The sequence below is a fragment of the Acanthaster planci genome, linkage group LG16 (genome assembly GCF_054643075.1).
Source record: "Acanthaster planci isolate LZ-2023a linkage group LG16, COTS_SCS, whole genome shotgun sequence".
Lineage (NCBI taxonomy): Eukaryota > Metazoa > Echinodermata > Asteroidea > Valvatida > Acanthasteridae > Acanthaster > Acanthaster planci.
Window position 1 is genome coordinate 1699048 of NC_141792.1, and position 26566 is coordinate 1725613.

The window sequence follows — 26566 nt, forward strand, 5'->3', positions numbered from 1 at the left end:
AGAAATGAAAAGACCGAATTTGCATCATAATCACCAGCTTCACAATAGTCCCCACTTTGAAAAGAGGCAACGGGAATGTGGAAGTGTGAGTAGAGCCGCATGCCACCGAACAATCAGCCTTTTTACCGTGTAATTCAAAGCGTGCAGAGCGCGCAGGGCCACAAACTGAGAATTTTTGGTTTGGCGGGTGGCCTTCGTGGCCAAGCGAGGCTGGAATTCTTGAAGTCGGCTTTTGGGAAGAAATTCCCGTCGTCAAGGGGTTAACATGCGAACATATCACATGCACATGTACTGAACATACATGTAATTCTGTGTAACTCTTCACATGGCAGTAAAAGTTGCCTGTAAATGGTTTCCATAATGTCCTTGCACACATGCTCAAATGACCAAAATGTCTACATTTTATAAAGGGGTTGATGAAAACGTCCCAAAACAGGGAAAAGAGTAAACATTGCAGACTTGCATGTACATGTGTGCCGGGAGTCTCGGATAGTACAGAGTACCATCAGCTTTTGTATGTTACCATACATGAATTTCCTGCTAAAAATATTCAGGCTCGAGGCAATTTCTGCAAGGTTGGAAAGATAATGTATCTGGGCACATTATTTTATTCCATTTCATGCTAGTGTGTTTTCTGGATTTCTGTAGCTTCCCTCCAATCCCCCCACCGGAATTTTCAGCACGGTATGAAAATAATCGGTTTTGCATTGATTCAGTTTTTGTGTGAAGGGAATAAGGGTTTTTTGGGGGGGAGGAGATATGAATGTCTGTGATTTTTCTTCTAATAATTTGTAGGTGTCCTTTGTAATTTTGCTCCTTCGTGTTCTGCCCTCCTGTGAGGTGGGGAACTGCTTGTCGAGACTGTCTCCTAATTGAATCAGAGCTGCTCTTTGCGAGAAGAGCTCTGCTTTCTTTCCATTTTTCCCCCCTCTGTTTGAATTGGCAGCTTTCGTCTGCTAACAGTGCGTGTCTTTGGAAGTTCTCAAGGAACTCCCTGCTTTTCCTGTGACCACTCTCAAGCGCGCCCTTTCCCCCATCAGCGTTCATATATGAAGCCAGTGGTGGCTTTTTGATTTCACGCAAAATATTGTTGAAGTTACCATTAAATCTGAATTCCTCAAAATGTAAATTTGTAAACGTTAGATTTTGATCAGAAAATTTGCAGACCTTTGCACCATAGGCATGCACATGTTGAAACATTTGTATACAGGGGCAAATTTGGGGATTTCTTTTACAACCTCTTTTTGTCCTTCTAAGGGTTGAAGCTATGTAAAGTTACACCCCCCCCCCGTAGTCTGTCTCCAGTCAGACTGATGTTCCAGAATTGATGCAGCGACGCAGCTTTGTGTTTCTTTCCTCCAGGGTTGGATTTTACAGACAATGTCAGACACACGTTTTGAGTCACTGGATTAGACTAGCTCGTCGGGTGCCTGGCAGAAGGGTGTAAGTGCACTTACGGCCTCTTGCCGGGGAAACATGATCACAGCAGAAAAAATGTTCCTGGTAAAAGGGCGTAAGAAACGCACTGTCTTTATTTAGTGAACACGGATATAATTTACTACAAAATCAACCTGGGCTGTACAAAAAGCAACCTTTGAGCAACTTATTGAAGGATTTGGGAATTTTTCATTTTTACTTTTGGCCAAGAAACTTTTATATTTCATTAAAATAAAACAGTCGCATACATACATCCTTTTGCCAGGAAACGTTTTTTTTTACAGTGGTCATGCTTCCCAGCAGAACAGAAGGGCGTAAGCGCTTACGCCCTTCTGCCAGGCACACGACGAGCTCTATTGTGATTATAAGCTGACAACAACTTCGTATCCATGGTCTGCTAATATTGTTCAACGTCGATCTCATCAGGATCTATTGCCCTGTGTAAATGATCGAGCTGCTCGCAAAAATGTTGGAGCAGTGCAGCAATAGAGGGCACTGTTGCAGCTCTCGCAGAGAAGAAAAAAAAGATTGACACGCATGCTTGAAATTGATTCGCTCCCTGACCAGAGACGAAAGACTTGGGGGGGCGGCCTTTGAGGCATTTTCCCCACATGCCTTTAGGTAGAATGGAATTGTCTTGTTCCCCACGGATTGCCTTTCTATCGTATTTCGAAAACAACCAAAACATTTTACTAGGGGAATGGAGAGGGAGCATGACCTTCCTTGGATCTGCTAGTAAACAGTCAGATTTTGTTTTGTTTTTTAACCCTCTTGGTTCCCACCCCCCCAGAAAAATCTAACCTGTCGATGCATAAGATTCTCCCAATCTTCCCCATTCCTGAGCAATCCAGTATTTCATTACCAGTGCTGGGTGTTTGTGAATTTCCATTCTACCCCCCCCAACTCACCCCTCGAGCACAGCCCTGTGTATGTACTGTGTTCCTGTATGCATGTATTACGCACCTGTCAAGTACCTGGTGCAAATGTATGAAGGCTATTCCTCATCCATGATTCAGAGGTCTGTGTATGTGTAGTTGTGTCTACACCATGTGCAGCACACCAGTGAGGACCGGTAGTCTGTGCATCAATCATTTCCTTTTATTGAAGGCATATTTACTCAAGGAATATTAAGCGAGGAGAATGCAACCACTGTTTGGGAACACACATACACCATCACCAGGCATATCAACATAAGTGTACATGTAGGTCTTGGGTCCAGGGAGAAGCAAAATGAAATTTTATCAGTAAAACAAAGTCTGGACCTCCTCTTCAAATTCCACTGATTTCAGCTCCACAGTTGTGGGGACTACACATCCGGAACAATAGTCACTCTGCGGGCAAGTTAACTATGAGGACAAATTATTTCTCCTGGCAGCTCGGTAGCTAATTTCCCTACAGTTGTCCCGTCGATGCCAGTCCGGCCAGGGCAGCATTCATTACAGAGCAGCTGCTCACACACTGTCAGCAAAAATCCCATTCCCCCCCCCCCCCCGACACATCCAACATTCAATTTTGATACACCTATTAAACTCCACCCCCCCAGGAATTCCTCACTTTGCCCCTTCCCCAGAGAGAAACAATCCAATTTGTACAAAAAGAACGAGATGGCGCGAAACAGAAGTGTCATGGTTATTATTAAATCTCCATGTCCTCAAACTGCATTTTTTTCTTTTTCCTTTTTCTTGATCTCTCTGTCTCTCTGGGGGAAAAAAACCCATTGGCTGGATCCCGCGTGGCCGTGCCGTGGCTGCAGATGGTGAAGTACCAGCGGTCTTCCTTGAGCGGGGGTGACGAGCTCTCGGATCATGACCAGGCCACAGTTGCAGGTTTGCCCAACAGCCAGCCGGCAGCCCCCAGCAGCCAGCCGACATTGTCAGGAGTGGTGCGGGCGGGAAACGGCGGCAATCTCGGCAGGAGCACGATGGGGGAGAACAACTGCACCAAGGTAGGATGGCCGATGACGGATGTCAGTGCATTTTACACGGAAGAGTGAATACTCTTGGATGATTGAAATCCTATACCGTGTACAGCGTATGCTTAGGAAATTGGTGCATGTAAACACTTGTCCATTTTAAACCTCAAATATTAACTGGCAGTATTTATAATTTGGCCCCCGGTGCAATGTTGTTGAAGAGGTCACTCGTTGCTTGCTGGTGCTTTTTATTACATGTGATTTGCTTTAGAGGAATTCAGCGATTTGCCCCATTATTGAAACAACAACAGTCAACAACAATGAGTTTGTACCATTTTTCAGAGAAGGAAAGCTTACTACTCCTTGACATGTTTCAACATCCCCTTTGAAATTAAATTGTTAAGGCCAAATGCACATTTCTGTTATTTCAATTAGGTTTAGAAATTAGACTAGACTGGCAGATTGAAATCTGCAATTCTGAGATAAGTTTCATTTTGAAAGGAGAGTCCGAGCTGCGTATGTTTGAGTAGATGTACAGTTAGCCTGTTCCGATGCTTTATGGACATCATGACTGATCTTCCTTGTGGTTTTTCCAACTCACTGACATGCTCCTAAGCACCAAACAGCCTGTTTTTCATCAGTCTCGTTGGGCTACATGCATGATTCAGTTGTTTAATTAAATTCATTGAAGCCATCTCAGGGGTCATCTTGCTGGACATATGCAAGAAAAAAATGGCTAGAAAAAGGGCCAGGAAGACAAATGACGTTGAATCCTGTTACAGTATTTGTCGTTTGAATAACTTTATTTGTTTTACTGACAGTTTGATTCTGCACTTTCTGGTTGAAGACATTTATGTTGAATTGCACATACTGTACATGTCCATCAGAAAAAAAGGCATGAAAAGGAAAGCCATTTTATTATAAATGGACCAATATTTATCCAAATAACAACACTGACATGCTAGTGGTTCTGCCAAGTTTAATTTAATGTAATCACACAGGTTTTTCCCCAGTAAGTATGGTCTGCACTACCCTTGGTGTGCAAATTTATTTTGGAAGTACCATTGCCATTTTAAAAAAAATGAACACAATTACAAGTTGCCGCGTGCCTGGATGAAGGGCGTAAGCACTCATGCCATTTTGCCGGGAAGCACGATCACCTAAAAAAAAAATTTCCCAGTAAAAGGACATATTTATGTAACTTTTATTTTAAGGAAATATAAAGATTTCTTTGCAAAATTTTTTTTTACTTCCCAAATCGTTTTAGTTGTTCAAAGGTTGGTTTTTGTACAGCCTGTGTTGATTTTGTAATAAATTTTATCCATTTTTACTAAATAACAGACTGTGTTTCTTACATCCTTTTGCCGAGAACACTTTTTCATGGTGTAATCATGCTTTGCCGGACACACGATGAAGTGGGGTCTGTGCATGTCTTTGCAACTTTTGTTTTGCTTTTTATTTACACCATAAGCAAAATTTCATTTTATCAATGGCACTCTTATTCAAATGCTTTCCTTTATATTAAACATAAATTTTATAACAAGTGAAATTTGTCCTAAACAGAAAGTATCACAGAGTTCCTTATTTATTAGAATGGAAAATATTTAAATGCAGTGGAAATATCTTTCACTGTAATTTTTTTCTGTTATCCTGGAAATTTCCACCTATGAGATTGCTCCTTGTTGGGCTTCAGCTGAGACACCATATCTGAGGACCCGTCCCAGACTGAGGACTTTACTGCGCAGTGAGGACATTGATTTTACCAAGTATCATCTGAGGACACAAGTAATTCTTTGCTTCACTGCTTTTGTTCAGGTGCCAGATGTTCATTACAAAAACTCCAATTCCAACAACATCAAGTACGTTCGAGGGGAGATGGGCGGAGCTGCCGGGAAATTTGGAGGGCGGACGTTAATGGAGAAGATACTTGTGGTGCTCTGCGTGGTGCTCTTACTTCTAGTGCTCATCCTTGCCATCTTGTATGCAATTGAGAGCCAAGAAGGTTAGTTACCAGATTCATTCCTGTGCATTGTAACGGTACGCATACATGTAAGGTTTTAGTTGGCGTACATAGTACTGTACATAGCTACATGTATGTCCGAATTCCTTGGCTAGGGCCTGAAATTGTGCATGATCGAGCTTATGGTAAGTGGCTACAGCCAATTCCCATTTAGTTTTGTGTAAGTTTGAGCCATAGCCAAGTGAGTCAGACATACATGTAGCACCTGCGGCTGTGGCTCTATCTTCCATTTCACAAGAGGTACAGCTCTGATTTTTTGGAATTAAAAGAAGATATCAAGCTTTGTGTGACTAAGGGTTTCAAAGCGAGGAGAAATGTGGGGTCTGCCATGTCCGACACCGGAAGCTGAACTCTGAAGCCAAACCCAATGAGGTAGCCAGGCATTTGTAAACAACCTCAGAGAGGGATCAGCGCAGTTGGAATGGGGACGGCATTTTAGTACATTCATCATCAGTTTGTCGTACACGTGATTCACAAGTTTGTCTACGTTTATGGATTCACAAATCCATGGAGATCACAGCAGATGGTGTGCATTAACCCTAGCAAATGTCAGTTGGAATGTTTCAAGGCATCAAATTAATTCCCTCTGCAACTTATTAGTTGTTGGATATCCTAATGATAAATTGTTGGAAGATGTTACACATGTACATCTTGCCAATTTGTACTCATTCAAATGAAAATATATGTACATGCACTCCATGTCACACACAACTATGAATCAGCATGCACACACAATATGCTCTACAGAGGCTCCTGTGGCCACAGCTTATGTACACGTATACAGTGCCTTTTCTTTTCAAAACCCTGCAGTTCACAGTGTACGGTTCACAAGTTTCCATTTTGATATTAAAACTGAACTCATCTTTGGGCCCTGTGCTTGAATTGGTACACACTTCGTTGTGGTGCAGTTGGCAAAAATATGCATGTACTGTACACCTTTGATAAAACCTGTAATGTAGTTTGGTATTTTTTCTCTTAATCCCTCGTTTTCTCTCCTTTTTTTTTTCTTTTCTCTCCATCTGCTTCCCCGTTTTCCTTTATAAACTGAAAAGTAAAGTAAAGCATTTGGTCGGGGAGATCAGTGAAATCCTCAGAGCTACTGAATCACAAATCCCAATTGGGTCATACAGTATTCATGCACTCGTTGAAACTAATGATGCATAGCCAGCAGTCCCTTGACATACTGTACGTCGTGCATATGCTGGAGATCCATATCGTGGGAGTTGAGGCTCACACCCGCACATGTCCTTGCACTTTCAAATATACTCACCTTTTTACCGGATATTACCTGGGCAAAATGAAAAGTTCATTTCCTCTTTCTCCCTTTTCCAGAAGCTCCGTTGAATGTTCCATGTTGCGTTGTAACAGCTCGCTGTATAGGCACTGCCGTGAGGCAGCACAGGATTTTCTTTCTTGATTGCGCGCCACAAAACATTGATACTCCTTTTCCGGCAAGCTTTTTATGCTTGAAAGTATGTCACATTTATGAGAAAAAGCAGTTTGAGGGAGTATCGCCGGTGGATTTCAAGGTTTCTTAAATGACAAAATATCCCCCTCGGTGTTGGTTTTTGAGATTAACCCATTTATTCTGATCAGGATTGGGTTTTGCACGCATGTAGCTAGCACAAAGTTTTCTAGCATTAACATCAAATGCATGGCTGCAGGACAGCACCGCACCACCTTGAAATTGGTGCTAGCGCTGATGGCTGAGCAGGGCCCACGGAGCCCTTTAAAATCTGGCCCTGGGAACATATACCCATGGGGTGCCCAAAGACGCCCAGACACTTATCTGGCTAACACTCTGGTGGGTACATTATGTGAGAGAAGAGACAAATCGCATTGACATCCCTTGCACAGGGATTGTCAGGACTCTGGCTTGCTATAGATTCATTAGAAGCTCTGTCCTGGCTCATTTTGTCAGGTTGGGCCACATATTTTAATTTCTTAACTTCGTCCCCCCCTCCAAAAAAAATCAAATTTCACTGGAGGAAATTGGCGGAGAAAAGCTAATCAAATATCCACGACTTCTGCACCAGACCCTGGGTAAATTTAGCAGTCGTGAATGGCTGGCGAGCGTATTACTCCTGCAGCCCGGAGAGCGAGTAAAAAAAAATGATTTGATTTATTCATTCAAGAGCACTTCGTAATTGAATTGGGGCACCAAGTGTGTTCCCAGGCCTGACTCCACCGGTGCATGCCGCCTTGTGACTTTCATTGTTCAAGATGCTAAAATGATATTAAAGTATAGTGCATTCATGACGGGTTTACTGCATTGAAAGTATCCAGCATACAGGTACATACATACCTGTGCAAAATTTGTACAAGCACGGTAAATGCTATGCATACAAACTTGTGCCACGAAAGCATTTCGTTTTGTCTCCTGCTTTTGTTTTTCTCTGCTTTGGTCATTTTTTGCCTTAAACACCCAACCATAACCAAGCGCCTTTCCCTTGGCATGGTGTTACCAACCAACCGTGTTCGTGTACATGTCGATGTGCACCAGTTCTTGGCAGATTCTGATACTAGTAATACGATAGTATGTAGTACACGTAGGCACATGGGCTGTAATGCTTGAAGACTGTAACATTGTTTTGTTTAAAAGCAAAGAAGAACAGGGCTTAGCTGAGAAAATGCCTTCAAACTTTGCTAGTAATATGCATCACATATAAATGCAAAAATGTCAACATGTGCACAGAAGAACAGCCTCCACACTGTAGAGGAAGCACGTCTAAGAAGCATCATTACCAATTCCAAGTACCATACTGTTGTCTGGTTGGCTTGTTGGCTTTACCTTGAAAAGAGCAGGTCCATGTCCCGATCAGGTTACTTCTTGCAAAGAGTTGTTTTGGCACACTTTATTTATCCCCCATTTGTTTGTGCTGACACACATGGCGTCCAGCAGATCTTTGGGAAGCAAAAATATTCTGACCACCGTACTGAGCTGGCACTGCGACAAATATTGGCCCTCTTGGGGACCCTTGAGTGTCACAAAACTTTGATTTGAGGTTGTGAGAAGCACCATGCATATACATGTATGTACATGTACTGGTACATGTACATGCATGGGTAATTCCAGAACTTAGGGGTCCAAAAGTGTGACATTTTTGTGTTCCTGTTTGGAGGAAGGAGGGGATCTGACCTTTGTTATTTGACATGGAAATATCACCGGAATTGATTTCAAACTATTGATATTTGTTTGGCAGGTAATTTGCATTAATTCATCACTTTTGTTAATTAGAAAATGCATTCTGAACTTTCAAAATCAAATGTCAGACGTGACAAGGACACGAAAAAATAATGGACCCCTTATTTCTGGAATTACCCACATGCATGATAAAGATAGTTTTCAGCAGTCAGTGCATGTTTTTGTTGCACTGACTGTGTCATATCTGGCCAATTTATCCTGCCGTTTTTCGAAATTTGGATCATCAGCCAGAAATAACACCATCGGCAAGTTGTTAAATTCTCAATCTGTCTCCAGCTTGTCTAGACATTTCCAGAACCCCCAAAAATAAAAGCAACCAACAAAGCAAAACAAAAATCCTCGTGGGTATCTAGCTATTTGCTCAGCTAAGTTTAAAACATGAACTAGGGTCCTCTGCCGTTCTTTTCCCCAGGGATGGTGTGGCTGAAAGAAATATATGACTTCATGGAGTGAACTGGAGCATCTCAGTTGGAGATTGCATGAGTGCAATCAGCTTAAATGGGGACTTTTTCCTCTTTTTTTTAAGATTGTAATGGTCCCTGCGAGTAAGGTATACAGTCATGTTAAGAGTTTATGACAGGGCCACCAATTCTCATGCATTAAGCATGAAACTCGTGCATTCCAGGTTATTCTCACATTTGACTTACCAAATGTGATTCCTCATGCTCAAAAATGAAATCAAATAAGAAATTCAAAGATTAAAAAAATATACATTACAAACCAGTGAAGACATTTGCACGTGAGTTTCTGCTCAATAGTGACCCATATAATTGGCAGTTGATGCACAAGGTAAACAGCCAATCATCTGTTAAAAGCTAAAAAGGTGGAAAACTCACACACTGTCCTGCAATTGCTCTTTTTTTCTCACCAAATCTCATGTCTCAATTCTTACTCAATGTTGGGCATATTTGAGCAACGAGAGACGGACTGCCAGTATGTCTGAAACAATGGACGGGTACTCAACCATTTGGAACCCGAGCCCCCAGGACACAGTAAAACTCGCTGATAATCAAGAGCATTTTCTAAAAATTTAGTACAGAGGGGACCATTTCCTTATCAACAAAATTTTACCCGATGTGCTTTATCCTACTCGACTGTGTAATTTTATCAACATTTTTATATTTGTAAAAGTTTTTTGTGAAACAAGTGGAAATAAACCAATAATGATAACAACGTTTTGAATGTTTAATTCGACAGAAGTCTTCCACCCCCGCCTTACATTCTGTAACTTTGTTTCCGCCCCCACTGTCCATCTCCTGTTTCCTGCCCCCACATGGGAGAAAGGAAAGTGCGTTTAATGGCCCGCAAAATTAAACACCATCAATAAGTAAATTCAATCCCTGTTACATAAAGGCATAAATCGTCCTTAACATGTAAATGAGATTAAAGGTATAAAAAAGTAATTGTAATGCTCAAGCCAAGACCTGTCATAAAACTTGGAAAATCCGACCATTTGCCGACTAGGTGTCCTGAGAGCTTTGCGGTGAACTAAATCAATATTTAAAAGAATCAGAGAAGAAAAGGATAGCCTGTGTACTTAGAAAAAAAAAGGAATAAAAGTAAGTGTTTCTTGAGTGGGTTATATGGTGATTCATTAAATTTGTGAAATGTACTGCGCGTACGAGGGCTTAATGTGCCATTACGTCTGAGGCTGAAGAGGACATAAATATGGCAAATGGTGTTTGAACAAGGCGAGAGACGTGGATGGGCCCAGATTAATGCCCACCATACACCAACTTGACGCTTGCCCGTGTGTCGGTATTATACACGCTAAGGGCTGAGTAGAATATCTGATTATTTCGATATTTGATTGATATCAGAGTTTTTCACTGCAGTTAGTATCACAAGTTAAAAGATTTCACCGGTTTGCTGTATGCCGTCAATGAATGAGTATTTGATTAATTGGAAATGCAGATACTGCTCTTGTGGGATTCTACAATTTGGTTTGTAACTTTATCATTTTAATCTATGTTTTCCAAGTCATTACAGCCTTCATACCCAGCAAGAAATGAGACCGAGGGGCACCCCCCAACATATCCAATCGCTATGCACACTGTAGACTGTTGTTACTATAAACACATCCCCCTAAATGTCTGAAAAGAGTTCCTCGGATTCCAGTGAGACAATGACCAACACAAAGCAAGGGGGGGTTCTCTCCGTCTCATATCTTGCTTCATATGACAGCCTTTACATACTGTGCCAAAACACCACATGTTTAGGTACATGTACATTGTACATGTAGAGGTTATTATTTTTCCGCCATTTTCAAATGGTAGAAATACCTATATATTGTGTCTACTGACATGACATAGGTACATGTACATATGGTGTATAGAGGGCAAAAAGTGTGCGGACCAATTTGGGGGAAGCATGTACCCAGTTTGTGTTAAAAGCGTGCTTAGGATGTTTTTTGGAGGGCCCTTTTTTCGCAAGACTGCTCCCCACAGAATTGGGGAGGAAATGTGCCCAATGTGTTAGATTTATTAATTAACTGGACACGTGCAAAGAACTTTACTGCTTACTGCTTTATCACTTATGTGGTACTGCCATTTCATGGCTTCTTCAAACATGCACATGGCCCCTTGCCTGCTTTTAGCAATGGGTCATTTTTAAATGTGTGTACATGCAAATGCAGAATGTGGCTGAAGAGAAAGGCAATCCCAAAAGCCGGATAACTTTGTCTCGTCATGTTTCTTGTGGCGTTTGGCCCAAGAGATAATCAACAGTTCTCGGTTTGAAGGTGAGTTGGTATCCCCTCCGATGAAACGTATACCCATATATGTCAAAGCTTTGTTATCTAAATGCTGATCAGTTTCTTTACACTTTTACTCTCTTCCTTTTTGCTCGTAAGCTCCTCGTCATTTCCTGAGCCTCGCAAAATATCTCCCACCCGCGGAGGCCTGATCATACCTCTGGACCTAGACCACGCAATCACGAAAGGTTAATTGCCAGAGTAATTTTCATGAGTCCTTCCATTTTGAAATGGACAGAACAGCTGTGCGCCCTTTTGGAACGGCGGGGCAAGCATGGGAAAGGAAAATAAACCCCAGATGAGAACAGAAATAGCCTGTCCGATAAGCTCTCTCAGGTATTTGCCATTTAAGACACAAATTCTTCCATATTGTGGGAGCCGTGAACTTTCCAGCTCATGGTCGCGATTACTCATTTCAGCCTCTCCACTGCTGTGTTCTTTCCAAGGTTTGTGTGCGAACTGTACCCCAGAGATACATGAAAATTGCCTGTTACGTTCATTACAACAAGTTTAAAATGCACTCGTGTGATTATATAAATTAAATACTTTGGAGAATAATTCCACATGTTCAATGCATACATGTACATGTGTGACTGCTACCTATTACATTGTGTCCGTATGTAGGGAAACAGAACATTGCCTTTATTACATACTCAAAAATATGCCCCACAGGTTAAGACGTAAAAATTGTTATAATACGTGTACTGTGATGCTGTCGTAGTTTAATTCCTGACAAAATTTTTAGTTCAAAAAGTATTTCTTCATCTTCTGTTGCTTAAAATTTCATACTTGTAGCGTGTGGGTACAGTACATGTGTACTGGTACATACATGGAGTGCACCCTTGTATGTGTATGTAAACATATATCCTCGAACCCTGAATCTCTATTCTCTTGCTGAGAGCTGCCGAGAGCTGATATGGCGTCACACAATGCGAGGGCAACGCCAGTCACAATGTCTGGGAAGGATATTGACACCGTGCCATTCAGGTCGCCGAGCTCTGCCTTGTGTGCTCGCACCCATTGTACACACCGTTACTGGGCATGTCCGTAGTCGTAAGCAGGATGTCCGGCCCGTATTTTGATATGACTGCACGTCATGCGATACATCCTTCCCAGGATTTGCGTTTTCCTCCCCCCCTCCCGCATGTTATTGATGTAAACAAAAAGTTCACACCGCTGGAAAAGTTTTTTTGTGTTAACAGCTGCAAAGATATTTTGCTTTCTCATTTTCTTTTCGTAAATTGATGTCTGTAATACCCTTCCAGCAGCCACAGAAACCATAGTCCAGTCTCCATGAACCCATCTGGTCCCCGTGTGCTCATACGTAGTTTATCAGAGGTGCTCCACACATGCTATTGTAATTAGGAAACAAATATGTTCCCGGTACGCATATTTACTTGTACTTACAGTAATGTCTTGCACATACTCGTCAATTAACATTGTCAGTTTGATTTCATTTCGCAGTGCAGACTTGAGCATGGCGCTGTCAATATCAATTTTCCGTTCGTGTGTATAGCCAAGTACAGAACTCAGGGATCCCGATAGTCCGAGACATACATGTGTCCTCATCCCAAAGAAGAAATAACTCGGTGTTACAAAAAGCAAAACACAAATTTATTTTCCCCAGTAGTGGACATTTTTAGGGGCGATTCCATGGGAAGGTAGACACTAACATTTCAAGTTTATCACATCACAAAGAAGTTATTAATTTTGTTTTACCCATATTTTGAAGTTAAAGAAACAAAAAGAATTATATCAATCGGTCAAATATTTTGTGAAATACAGTTACAAACATTGAAGAGTATTTTTAGTCATCCAAATTGCTAAAATGTTTGCTTAACTAAATTTGTATTTCTTTAATGGAAGAAATATTGCTAGCACTTCTATTAATTCAATTTAGAGAAGCAAATTGGGTCTACTTCAGTCCCCTAAGAGGAGATTTCTACACCTCCTAAAATATTTCACTGTCACACAAGGGTTAAGCACTTCAGCCATATAATGTGAGTTACCAAAACAATAAATATTTTTCAGTCTGAAGAATAAGTAGAGGTAATTTGTTGGCAATGAAATTTTTCTAAATTTACCACACCTTGATTCTCTAAACAAGATATTTACCAAAACAATAGTATCGTCAGTTTAAAAAATGCCATCAAAAAGTGTAACGCCAGTTACCATGTAACACGAGTTACCACCATGTAACGTGAGTTACCGACTACAAACGTAAGTTTCCACTGTATGAACAACGTTAGGCCCTTAATTGGGCTAGGGTGTGGTGAACATGATTAGATGCAGTGTACAATCAAATGCAAGTAGGGGACTATGCCATTGACTATGATGGCGTTCTGTACCCTGGCGAGGTCACTCATTGGTGCCCAGGATGACTATAAGGTATCTGTAAGGGAGCCAGCTGAGCAAAACTGGAAGTGGCCCACACCCAGAGGTGCAATCTGTTACCCTGAGAAGAACATGGTGCTCAAGATACGAAAACCTGAAATTGTTAATAACAGGTGCCACTGCAAGTTCATTACAGAGTTTAAGGACATAGAATCTAGACGTTACTTCAAAACAAATATCTAGTAAAGAATACTCATTTGTATTATGGTACATTAACCATATCCTGCCGGGGAGCCCGAAAAGAGCTGTGGGCCTTGTAACAAAAGACCGTATTCGGAACAAAAGACAGAGCTGCTGGGAATTGCCAACATTTTTTTCAGTTGTCAATAGCGGAGGAAATTCGTCATTGTTTTGAAAGATTATACCACTGTTTGTGGCATTCAGCATGAGCAGATTACCACCAGGGACAAAAGCGCTTCAGCACTCTAGTGATAAGCGATACAAAGCCACTGCACGCTAATCTGGCCCGTATTGAAAAGACACCAGCAGCCAGTTTTGGGAACAAAAAAACTCATGTAACGCCACACAATCTGGGCTCTTTTTACAAGGTGGCAGGCCTGGCTGAAATACTCTGGCATCAATAGATGTTGTCTTTCAGATTAGAGTAGCCACCAGACAGTCACTCCATTGGGTTTATGTGTTCAGGAAAAAAAGGTTAAGAATTTTTGAAGAGCACACAGCAGGAAATGTATGTAAACATACTTCAAACAAGATGCAGTGCCATCAGAACAGGTTAATGCCATCCATTTGTAGCGGGCTGTTTGTTGTTATGCAAGTTACCGTAACCGAGTTACCAATACACATGCTCCCTGCATTTTACTTGTTCATTGTTTCTCAACATCGATATTGTTAATTTATAAATCATAGCCCACTACCAAGTCAAGGTAGGAAAACTGGTATCAAGATTATTCAGTGTGAGGAGACTTTGCTCAAAGAGGCTTCCACAGAATGGACCCTGTCCTTTTTTCGTAAAGCGTGTACCAAAATTAAATGATTCCTGAATCTCAATATGTTTGTTCTTTGTTTTTTTGTAATTCATTTAGTTCATTTAATTCATTTAGTCTAAATGTATGTCTACTCTACCCATTTTGAACAAAGAAACTTAAAGATCCTAACAATTACGCAGATATAGGCACATTATCCTGTATGTACCCATTATTTGTAACGCAAGTTACCGTGGAATTGCCCTTTATCAAAGGTAACTTGATGCACTGAAAAGAAACAGTAAATGTGCCTTTAATGAAAGCCAGGGCCTCGTGTCTCAGTCCTATCCGAACTCTTTTATGGTTGTGTCATAAGGCCTTGTTTACACAAACGAGTAATAACTCAATACGGTAATGGGAAATCGTATCCAGCGTAATGTTTCAGATTGACACACAAGGCAGCCACTGCTCCGTATGCAGTTTACTGACGTGGACGTTACTGGAAGCATTAAAGACCAGAAGTGCCAAACCGTGCCAGTCAGCCTGTGTGGTCATACCTAACGAGACAATTGATTGGCCTGAACGCGATATCTTAAAATCTTTCACATGTCCATGTATATGTATACTTACACATGTACATGTGTAAATGTGGTTTATTCGCCCATTGCACAACTTGTCCCCTGTCAGTCTAAACGGTCCTGTAGGAAGCAACTTTGATTTGTTTTCCTCATGGAATGGGTCCTTAAATCGCTACAGGAGGCACAAATCTGTGTCTCGTCTCTTTCTTACTGGTGCTTCATCTTTGAAATACCAGTTATTAAAAATATTTTATAAATACCAGTTATTTACCATTTTATAAATGTACTGACCTTTTCCTAGTTTTACACTCACTCATGTACAGCTTGGAAAAGTTGACAAATATGTGGTAGATAAACATGACACACCTTGAATTTGTCTAATTTTTTTTTTCCCTCAGAGTTTTGTCTGACGGGTCCCTGCGTAACTATCGCCGGCAGTGTGCTGAGCTCCATGGACAAGTCGGTGGACCCCTGCGAGGATTTCCACCGGTACTCCTGCGGGAGCTGGATCAAGGAGCACCCCATACCCGACGGCCAGTCGCGTTGGACGACGTTCGGAATGATCTGGCGGGAGAACCAGGTGGTCCTTAAGCAGGTTCTTGGTATGTCAAATCCAGTGTTTTAGTCATTTTCTCCTGCCGGAAGGAGGGTCCAGGGCACATTTTTTTTATTCTAGGAGTGAGAAATTGTATGTAATTATCATTGAATTTTGCAGGTGTGAGTTAGATTGGGGGCTTCTTGCAAGACTTTGGGTGGATGGAAAATGGAACAGTTACCCCCAAATCCCTGTCAGTTGTATGACGTTAAATATTTGCCTTTTCGGGGGGGGTGGTTGGTGGGGAACATGGCTCGTTTCAGAACTGAATCAGAGCTGGGGAGAGAGATGATGGAAACGTTGGGTTCTGCCTCGCCGGGTCTTTTCAGAAACACATCTCCTTCCCAGTAGAGATACTCATAGTTCCTTTATGTATGTGGTGCATCGGCAGACCCTCTACAATTCAGCCACCACCATGCAAAACTTCAAATCTGACTTAGATTAACCCGGCAGGGATATCTCAAAATCCTCTTTTTTTGTTTTTTCAAGAGGGGCAGCTTAACACTACCAGTTCAGCAGAGAAGAAAGCCCAGAATTACTACGTGTCGTGTGTGGATAAGGAGGGCAACGTCGATCGCCTGGGGGCCCAACCGCTCATAGACATCATCAACACGGTGAGGATGGAACCCCTGCGGGGGGGGGGGTGATGGTGGAGGAGACTGGGGAGATGCGGGCATAAATTCCGTCCGGCTCTGGCAATGTGGCGACTTTGAGGGCCTCCAGGGGGCAGCGATTACCATTTTACCATGCACAACCATTCTGAAGTGTCTCTTTTTTTTTTCTTCACGTTTTTCTCCTCCAAGCAGATCCAACGCAGTGGAATGTGAAAAGATATTTTGCTTGCCAGAAAGCCCGTGTGAAAGCGTGCGGGTGTGAAAGGGTGGCACACACTTTTCCCCTTGATTTTCTGATTTCCTTGTCTTTTTTCTATTGTGTATAATGTGCACTGCGTATTGAAATTAGTAGTCAGGGGTTGTTGATAAATGATGTCTCATATAGTTCTGTCAGCAAGGTGGTTCTAATTTTAAATTGCCACACATGGTGATTTTGCACAGGGCTCAGTAAAGTCCCGTTGTAGTATTTGACATTTATAGTTTTACTTGTTGTCAAAATGCACCGTATGAGAGAACAGGTATGAGTCGACTTACGTGATAAATTTGTTTCCAACTTTTTGTCTGTCTTTGTTCTTTAATGTTTATCTTGTCCTTGTCTTCCCTCATTTGTTAGCTTGGCGGCTGGAACGTGACGGGAACGTTCAATGCCACCGGCTACAATTTCAGCAAGGTTTTCCAGCGGATGGAGGCGCTGTACGACGAGAAGCCTTTCTTCACGTTGATGATAGGGGGTGACGAGAAGAATTCCAGCATCAACATTCTTCAGGTTGGCCCTCGAGCTTGAAACAGCTGGCCCAATCCACCCCTTGCCCCTTTGTACAAGTACACCTTCTCTGACATCATTGAAGTCCATTTTTCTGTTCAATAGTGTTGACCCTCGGGTACAGAAGCCCACGCGTGCCATGTACGGGCAGTATACATTTTCAAAACGTGATGTACTTCTTTCCAGTGTTCAAGTTGATGTTTACGAGATGTATTTTTAAAATCGTTCATGTTTATACAATATATTTTTCCAAAGTTTGTTGTCACAAGAAACATGTTTTCAAGTTCACTCATAAGAGATTTAATTTTAGAAACATTCATTTTTATGCCATATGTACAAGTTTATTTTTTACGAGATTTTTTTGAAAAAGAAAAGCATGCATATTCAGATTTGAGGTCATTTGCTTTGTCAGGGTCAGCAGGTCATTTCAGCAATACACATGGTGCGAGGTTGTGGCATGACAATATATCTCATAAAAAACGAACTTTGGAAAAAGTTCATCTTATAAAGCGGATATTGTAAAAAAAATAACTTCACTTTTGAAAATTGTAGTGCTTCATGGCAACGGGAGCTTTCTGTAGTCAAGAGGTTTTTGCTTTGCATGGGGTCATTGTGACTCCTAGTTCATGCGGTGTCCTTTTTTCCTAGACAAGTCAGCCCAGATTTTCACTTCAGTTGACATGTGCTCATTGCAAGGTTTTACACTTATGCGGGTAGGAAAAATGCATGACCCTAACAACAAGTTTTTTCGCCTACAGAACAGAACAGGCATGGCTATTTTTTAAAGAGCTGTTGCTTCACCTGTCATGTATTCCTCAGTTTGACGGAGCTGTTTCATGTGGTTGCACATGTTTATCCTTTGAATCCGTAGATCGTGGAGGGGAGCATTCTCTTGCCAGATGGACGCTACATGGTCAACAAGACTGAAGATGACTCTGTAAGTACAATTCCAGGCTACAGAGATCATCCCATCCCCATGTTTCTTGTTAGCAACACTCCATCAAAAGTGCCCTTTAGCATACCAATAATTCATCCCAGTAGGAGAAACTTGTTAGTAAAACAAATGCCATTTTAATAGTCGTAAAATAGTTGGATCTTGCTCAAACAACTATCCATTTTTCAACAATATAGACTTCCCTCTTATTCCCTGTGAAGAATTCTTGGTAAAATCAACAAAATGTGTGATGTGATTCTTTGGTGGCAAACCCAAACTCACCTTTTGTTTTGTCCCACTGCATTCGAGTGATGAAGCATTACTCACATGTTGACTCGTCATTATTGGCAGACTGTGGCGGCCTACTTCAAGTACATGAGGCGAATTACAGAACTCATGGGTGCTGAGGGGGAGGAGGTTGATCGACAGCTCAGGAACATCTGGGATATCGGAGTGGAAATTGCCAATGTGAGAACTTGTAGAAAGTGCCCAGTTTTCATGAGCACCAGTTTTTTCCCCCACAAGTTCAATTAAGTAGCAGATTCAGGGCGGGGGGGAACCTTGCTGCACCCCTTTTTAAAATTATTTTTGTTTTTAAGTAAGATACCTTATCCTCCTGTCCTTAGGTTTTTTTTCTTTTCATTCTCAACTCCTTCGAGAAGACAGAGTGTATCAATTGGACTATACCTTGGTGTGTATTTGTACATTCTTATCAATTTGGTGGTGCCCCCATATTGTAAATATAGAATAACCCCCCTTTTAGTAAATGTACTTGATACATTGATACAGGTTTGTAGAGGAATGAGCTTGAGGTGTATTGCTGACCTCTGACCCCAGGTTGCCTGTTTACTCGACAGGTCCCGAAAGTAAATCTTGTTAGTCTGAGTTTGACTTTAGTCGGAGTTTAGTCCCCTAACTAAGAGTAGAAGCCATTTTGTTTTCCTTCGACAGTTGTCTCTGAGTTTGGACGACTACGAGAATTTCGAGGATCTTTTCAACTACATGACAGTTGAGGAAATGCAGATACAGTTTCCAGCGGTAATTCTTGTTAAATTAGACAATTGATCATAAAAAGGTTATTTTGAGGGTTGATTTTCCCAAGCATGGGGATTCACGTTTTCAGCAAAACAAGACCGAAGATTTAGTGTGAAGGAAAAGTCTCAATTATCAAAGGAAACCGAAGTTTCGTGTACATGTACACGTAAGAACTTGACTGTCATGAGGCCATTTACCAGTCAGACCAATGCCAATCATCCACCATTGTATTCTGTGATTTTCAAAGACAATTTCTATCGCAGCAAGCTTTGTGAGATTGCTTCTTTCACATCTTTGAGTTGAACTGACATTGTGTGTGTGATTTATACGTCCTCAGATCAACTGATGTGCAACAGTTATTGTTTTTTTAATGTCCTCAGTTCAACTGGTTGGAATACCTCAACTACCTCTTCAAGGACACCGATGTCCAGATCACCTCCAAGGAGCAGATTATCGTCTTCACTCCCAAGTACTTAGCTGCTGTCTCCGATCTGGTCCTCAACACAGACCCGGTGTAAGTCCTGCCAGTTTCCAGATGAAGAGCTGGACAGAACGTTCACTAGCTGCTCTATGCAGGAACAAGATGTGACATGTTTTTTATGGATTAGCAATGCCCCTTTGGTGGGAACTTGCCATGTGCGGGTGTAATTTCTTATACGCTTGGCACGGGACATTCTGAACTCTCAAAACCAATTTCCGGTTTCATGCCTCTTCTTCACCTCGGCAATTCTGTTCATGGTAGTACCCTGCACTTGTGATCAATTTAATAAATTATGCCATATCTAAACAACCCCTGTGGATGAAAAAAAAATACCGCCCTCTGGAACTACATTGTAGTTTGTCAGCTTCCAATACTGAGGGGAACTAATGTCAACCATCCAACCTCGAACCCTGCCATATGTGTGCAAGCGTGAATCACTCTCGTTCCATTTGTTTTGTGCACCAGAGCTCTCCACAACTACATGGTCTGGTCCCTGATCACCTCCTACACCAAATACCTGAGCCAGGACTTCCAGCGGGCCGAGGACGACCTGGACAAGGAGATGTACGGCCAGACCACGGAGCAGCCCAAGTGGCGCTCCTGTATCACCGCCACCGACGACAACATGGGCTTTGCCCTGGGAGCCCTCTTTGTCAAGGAGACCTTCCAGGGCAAGAGCAAGGAGAGGGTCAGTGTTGTGGTCCTGTTTTTGATGAGTACTTAGGTGATAAAGTCCAGTACTTCTCAGATACCCTACTTGTTGTAGTCAAGTACTTCACAAGTACTCCGGTACTTCACATACACTTTCTCTTGTAGTTGGGCAAGAGCAAGGAGGGGGTCAGTGTTGTGGTCCAGTTCTTGCTGAATACTTAGGTGTTAAAGTGTAGTACTTCACAGATACCCTACTTGTTGTAGTCAAGTACTTCATAAGTACTCCAGTACTTCACACACACTTTCTCTTGTAGTTGAGTACCTTAAAAGTACTTAGGTGTTGTCCACTACTTTACATGTACTCAATTTTTGTAGTTAAATACTTCACAGATACTGTCTTGTAATTGAGTACTTCAATGATACTCAAGTGGTGTTGGCCACTACTTTATAAGTACTCATACTGCTGTAGTTAAGAGCTTCATAAATACTTAGTGTAGTGTTCTGGTGCTTGAAACGTACTCTAGTATAGCAGTCAGGCACTCTATAAGTGCTTCAGTGTCATAGTCAAGTACTGTCTTATAGTTCAGGTTTTCAAAAGTAAGTAGGTGGTGTAGCCCACTGCTTCACAAGTACTCTATTAAAGTAATTCACAAATACTCCAGTGTAATGCTCCAGTACTTGACAAGTACTCTAATATTGTAGTCAAGTATTCCAAAAGTGCTCTAGTGTTGTCAAGTACTTCAGACGCACTCTGTTGGCATACAGAAATGTTCACGTTTCTCTCAGTTTTTTGCTTACGGTGTTCTGTTCTGTATGCGACACTTAATCAGCACATTCGTGGTACAAACGTATCTCAGTCACATGTAAACGGCCTGAGTTGAGCTACAGGTATTTTGTAAAATCCCTTAGCCTCACATTTTGCTGTTGGTTGCAACTCTCGCAGTGTACGTGGTCAACAATAACTTGTACACTTATTTTCATGTGAATGGTTAGCTCGTACGGATTCATGACTTTCGCTATCTATAACCAGCGGTGCTCCAGGGCCTGGTTCCTAATGGTTGACTAGATGGTGCAAAACATACGTAGTCATCGCTTAACTCGAAGAAAAACCCTGAAAGTGTAGTGTCACAAACACTCTTTCTTGTGGTTGATTTGGGTCACTTTTTCGGTCTGCTTTTTCAGGCCAGCTCTATGGTGGAGGAGATTCGCAGTGCTTTCAAGAACAACCTGCCAGGCCTAGACTGGATGGACGAAGAAACACGCCACGCAGCGAGGGACAAGGTCGGGCATGTTTCAAACTCTTCAACGTTCAATTTTTGTTTCAACTCATTCGTCTTTAGTTTTCTCATCCCAATTCAGTTCCTTTTTCAAGAAGTACTTGATTTTTCAAGTTCTTGTGTGGAAAAAACCTGTTTCTCAACATGGGGTTAGATTTCCATACAAGGGGAGTCAGGTTGGTGTAGTGGCACTTTCCTCACCTTCCACCTCTGCGACCCGGGTTCGAATCCCACCTAGGTCAGTAGGCGGATTGGGTTTTCAGTCCCTACCTGACTTCCTGATTGTCTTCTTATCACTTCACCCTGTAATTGGCGCTAAATGCGTTGTTGGATGAACAAATTAACCCCTCATTGGCTCTGCTTGATTAAACTAAAGAGCAGGGTTTCAAAAGAGTCCTATCATAAGAACACCGGTAATATCACGCTGTGATGCAAGACAGAACTAAACAGGATTGATTGCAGTGGATATTGAAAGACAGTGAATGGAAAGCGAAGGACTGGCGAGTTTCGAAGCACGATTCAAATCGCGGCCTCAATGACATTTCATCGTCGTTTTTGTTCTTTCGGTCTGCCTCAGTTACCAGCAAACATGATAGTCATTTTGAAATATTATTCATCTCTCTTCCAAAGCTCCATGTCCATTGTTGCCTCCATGAAAAGAAAAAATGAGCTCAGTTAATGTTTTCTGTCAGTATTGCCCTGCCTAGATAAGTAGACAAGTCCACTCTATCACAGATTAGGGACAGGCTCTTAGCATGACTGTTTTTGGCGTTGAAGCCTTAATTTAAAGTGGTCAGTAGGTGAAGAGTCTGTCGCTGTGATGTGCTAAGATGTTGATTGCATTTTGTGTGTGTCTGTGATTTGTGTCCGTAGGCCAATGCTATCCTGGATCTGATTGGCTTTCCAGACTACATCCTCAACAGTAAGAAACTGGATGAATCCTACGGCGATGTAAGATGGTGGTCATGTTTTTGCCAGCGTTTTTGTAGAATTTTAATCAGTTTGGAATCAGTAGCAGAAATTGGTAGTTCAAAGTTTATAGTTGGTTATTATGAACCCCAAAACAGTATTACTTTGTCCACTAATTCATACAAAGAATCATGTGCTGTGTTTGCCCCAGATGAACACAGATAAATCTGGTTATCATGGTAATGCTGTCGCTGGTCATATGCAGTGGCCCCCACCAATGACAGTAAGCCGCATGGCAAATATTTTTGGATCCACTGTTTCCTGACAATTGCTTCGTACAAAAACCTAACACAGCACTTTCCGCCATTAAAGAGGGGGGCTGTTGGGAATGCCCAGTCAAATGCTGCTGGTTTTGTCTACGATCTGTGGTTGGGATGTGGCTCTTGTCTTGCCTGCATCTTGTCACTGGAGGGCGCTGTTCACCTTGTTTTTGCGCACGCAGCTGGAGATCAACTCCACGGACTACTTCGGCAACAACATCCGCATCAACCAGTTCCACACCCGGCAGGAGCTGCAGGAACTCCGCAAGCGGGTCAACCGGGGTCAGTGGGAGATGACCCCTCCCCAGGTCAATGCCTACTACTCCCCGCCCAAGAACGAGATCGGTCAGTCTCTCTCTTTTGTTCTCCCTCGCTAAACTGTGACTAGCTGCGTGAAAATGAATAACAAGTCGCCAGAGCCATTTTTATGTGACTGGCTTTTCAAAGAATCTTGCGCCATGGAAATCAATAGGAACTATCGACATATTTCACCCACACCATTTTTCATTTTCCTCGGAATGTCAAAATGAGAGGCGTATCATACAGGAATGATATCTTTAACCTGAATCACCAAGGGTGTATGTAAAATCATATTGAAACCAGAGAAATTTGGGGACTGCGAGGGTTAACCATATCCTGCTGGGGGCATTTCTAAATGTTGATTCTGCTAGTATTTTTCATTTTGTTCTGTTTTCAAAATTCTTTAAAAATTCATATCTGCATTTTCTGGACACTTACACCCACTTTCTGGCGGCTACTCTAATCTGACAGACAACATCTATTGATGCCCGAGTATTTCAGCCAGGCCTGCCGCCTTGTAAGAAGAGCCCAGATTGTGCGGTGTTACCTAATTTTCTTTGTTCCCGAAATTGGCACAGTGTGCTGCTAACATCCTTTCAACAGGGGCCAGATTAGCGTGCAGCGGTGCTGTGTTGCTTACAGCTGCCTTGGTGGAGCGCTTTTGTCCCTTGTGATAACCTGTTTGCACTTAATGCCCCAAACAGTGGTATACTGTTTAAAAAAAGTGCTGGATTATCTCTGCTATTGACAGTGAAAACAATTAATGTTGGCAATTCCTAGAAGCCTGGTCTTTTGTTACGAGTACGGTCTTTGGTTACAAGGCCCAGTTCCCTTTGTCTGATTTGGACACCTCGGCTGCATGTGCATATAAAGAATACGTGCCCAAAACGGGGCTCCGCAGCAGCAAGTGGTTAATGATATTGTCAGCAGGAAGGTGAAAATTAAAGGTGAACATGTGTATCAGATCTAGTCGTGCAGATTGTGAATTCCCATCATGTTCAGCACAGTTGGAGATATAATTTGGGTTTTTTTATTCCTAGATTTTCTTCTCAATCATTTTGTTCACAGTATTCCCCGCCGGTGTTCTTCAAGCACCATTCTATGACAAGGATTACCCCAGGTAGGTACCAGCTTCATGCTGGGTTGCCAAATGGAGTTTTCTGACCGCTCGCATTTTAAAAATTTAAGCCATTTCAAAAATTAATTGCCATCAGCCTATAATGTTTGATGTTGAGGTCACTCGAGAAAGGTCAACCATTCTAGGGCTCAATTTCAGCTTGTATTAACAAACTGTCCGAAAGAACCAATTTAGTGCAGTCCAAGTTCCATTCCTTACCACGCCAAGGGGGAACTTTTTTCACACTGCTTTGCCTCTATCCCGTCTATTACATCTCTGAGCTCTCTCAAAAAGGCACTCTAGAGATGCTTTTATAACCTTGCTTACGGCGTCGGCTTGTAAGCAAATTTAATCTTTGTTTACCCAGTGCATACTAGCAATTGATTTACGTTCAATTCTGTAGTGTCATGAGTGCGTATTTCTCAGGTGGATTTGTGTGCTTTATAAATGCTCATTTTTATTATCACCAGAAAGATTTTTATTAATGGGTTCGTATGTGCCATACTAGCCCAATTTCAGTGAAATACTCCATTCCCGGTGTCTCTCATATTTGAAATAATTTTCCGATATAAAATTGACCATGATTGATTATTTGGTAGAGTGTGATACATAAAGCAAAGAACAGGGAAATCCACTGGACCAAACAGAGTTCGACACTTTAAACTTAGCAGAGTACTCCGGCATAACTTCCGCACTGCAGATAAAGTGGTTTGGAAATCATACCAACAATTTACGTACACGTACGGCTTTTGCATCCCAGGTCGTTGAACTTTGGCGGCATGGGGGTGATCATGGGCCACGAAATCACCCACGGCTTTGACGACTCGGGCCGCAAGTACGACAAGTACGGCAACCTCAAGCAGTGGTGGAACAACGCCACCATCGACCGGTTCAAGAACCAGATCCAGTGTATGGTGGACCAGTACGCCAAGTACGACGTGGACGGGAACTACGTAAGTACTGCAAGATTGCGGGAAAGTTTGCGGTGAGACTCGCTGGAGTTGACATGTACACGTATAGTTGAACCTCGTTAATACGACATCCTTTGGACTTGGCAAATGACCTCATTATAACAGAAACCTTGCATTATCAGAAATGAAAACAATAAAAACGAATGAATATAAGCAGAATCTTTTATTGTAAGTGTTCTTGTTAATTAAGCAAGGTTTGACTGTAGACAAGGTTTTGGCAAATTGCCAATTAGATGTCACAAATCGCACTCATGTTCAGTTTCACGGCAAAGTGCGAACCGGCCATCACATGGATGTTTGATGCTTTACCAGTCTTCCCTTTTGACCTGATTTTTGTGCTCATACTGAAACGTTGCAGTCGGTGTACCTTTAAAATGCCATTTGCAGTGCAGCTTGAAGATAGAGGGCGCCGTTAAGCCTGGTAACTTTGATCCGTGCAATACACTGGCTAAAAAGTAGCTAAAAACAACCAAACCCTGAAAATGGGAGACTTTACCTCAACTCTTAGCACAGTCTCGTCACCACATGGCATAGAATTGATTTGAATTTCTTGCTCTTAGATTGACGGGAAAATGACCCTGGGGGAGAACATTGCAGATAACGGAGGACTGAAGTCGGCATACAGGGTAAGGAAGTAAAAATGGAATGAAGAGGTCGTAGAAAACTGTCAGGGAGACTTAACAGTGTACCAAATTCCTTATAATAGTAGAGTGTTGACAACGAAAAAGAAATGAAAGTAAATTTTGTAAATCTAAGACAATTTGGAGTTAAATAAAATAATTAAAATTTCCTTCAAGACGCAAGCCTACTGTTTTGTTGTGGATATAGAACTTTTTATTGGCCACTGTGGTGCCATTTCCCATTCCACGCCTACCCTTCACTGAACCCAACCCTCCCCCGGGTCACAAAGCTAGCCTCGCCCCTGGATTCAGATACATGAGCAATTCTGCTCTCATTTCTCTAAAATATCCCAACAGGCATACCAGGATTGGATCAAAGAGCATGGAGAGGAGAAGCCGCTGCCAGCCCTGGGCCTGTCGCATCGACAGCTCTTCTTTGTTGGCTTTGCTCAGGTAACCCCCCCCCTCCCCTTAGACCCCCGTCAAGACCTGTCCTTGGACTCATCTTTCTAAAACACAGGATATCCCCATTGTTGGATCAAAGGAGGGTGACGCAACAGGGGCCATGCCCCCTCCCTTCCAAAACAGGGGAGATTTTTGCATTTCTGAAGTGATAATATTGAGGGACAAGCACTTGGGGGGGACTTTTCATATTTGTCCTCCTTCCAAATGCAGGCAAAAACTCCAAAATTTCGCTTCACCCTTTAGAAAGGCCACATGAGGTTTCCTACAGATTTCTCTCATGTATGATGCGATCT

At 42.1% G+C, this 26566-nt stretch overlaps 1 protein-coding gene across 6 annotated transcripts in view; it reads left to right on the forward strand.

Moving 5' to 3' along the window:
- Nucleotides 1-26566, forward strand: part of LOC110976484 (endothelin-converting enzyme homolog) — a 62749-nt gene that overhangs the window by 31288 nt on the left and 4895 nt on the right. For all 6 annotated transcript variants that reach the window (XM_022229773.2, XM_022229776.2, XM_022229777.2 and 3 more), the window contains 17 exons: nucleotides 3191-3382; nucleotides 5165-5351; nucleotides 15620-15823; nucleotides 16306-16430; nucleotides 17044-17196; nucleotides 18065-18130; nucleotides 18479-18595; nucleotides 19079-19165; nucleotides 19543-19676; nucleotides 20109-20331; nucleotides 21477-21575; nucleotides 22445-22522; nucleotides 22983-23145; nucleotides 24169-24220; nucleotides 24978-25170; nucleotides 25749-25814; nucleotides 26166-26261. In XM_022229773.2, the coding sequence (XP_022085465.1) occupies nucleotides 3191-3382; nucleotides 5165-5351; nucleotides 15620-15823; nucleotides 16306-16430; nucleotides 17044-17196; nucleotides 18065-18130; nucleotides 18479-18595; nucleotides 19079-19165; nucleotides 19543-19676; nucleotides 20109-20331; nucleotides 21477-21575; nucleotides 22445-22522; nucleotides 22983-23145; nucleotides 24169-24220; nucleotides 24978-25170; nucleotides 25749-25814; nucleotides 26166-26261 (2235 nt within the window). The remainder of the gene's footprint in view (nucleotides 1-3190; nucleotides 3383-5164; nucleotides 5352-15619; nucleotides 15824-16305; nucleotides 16431-17043; nucleotides 17197-18064; nucleotides 18131-18478; nucleotides 18596-19078; nucleotides 19166-19542; nucleotides 19677-20108; nucleotides 20332-21476; nucleotides 21576-22444; nucleotides 22523-22982; nucleotides 23146-24168; nucleotides 24221-24977; nucleotides 25171-25748; nucleotides 25815-26165; nucleotides 26262-26566) is intronic.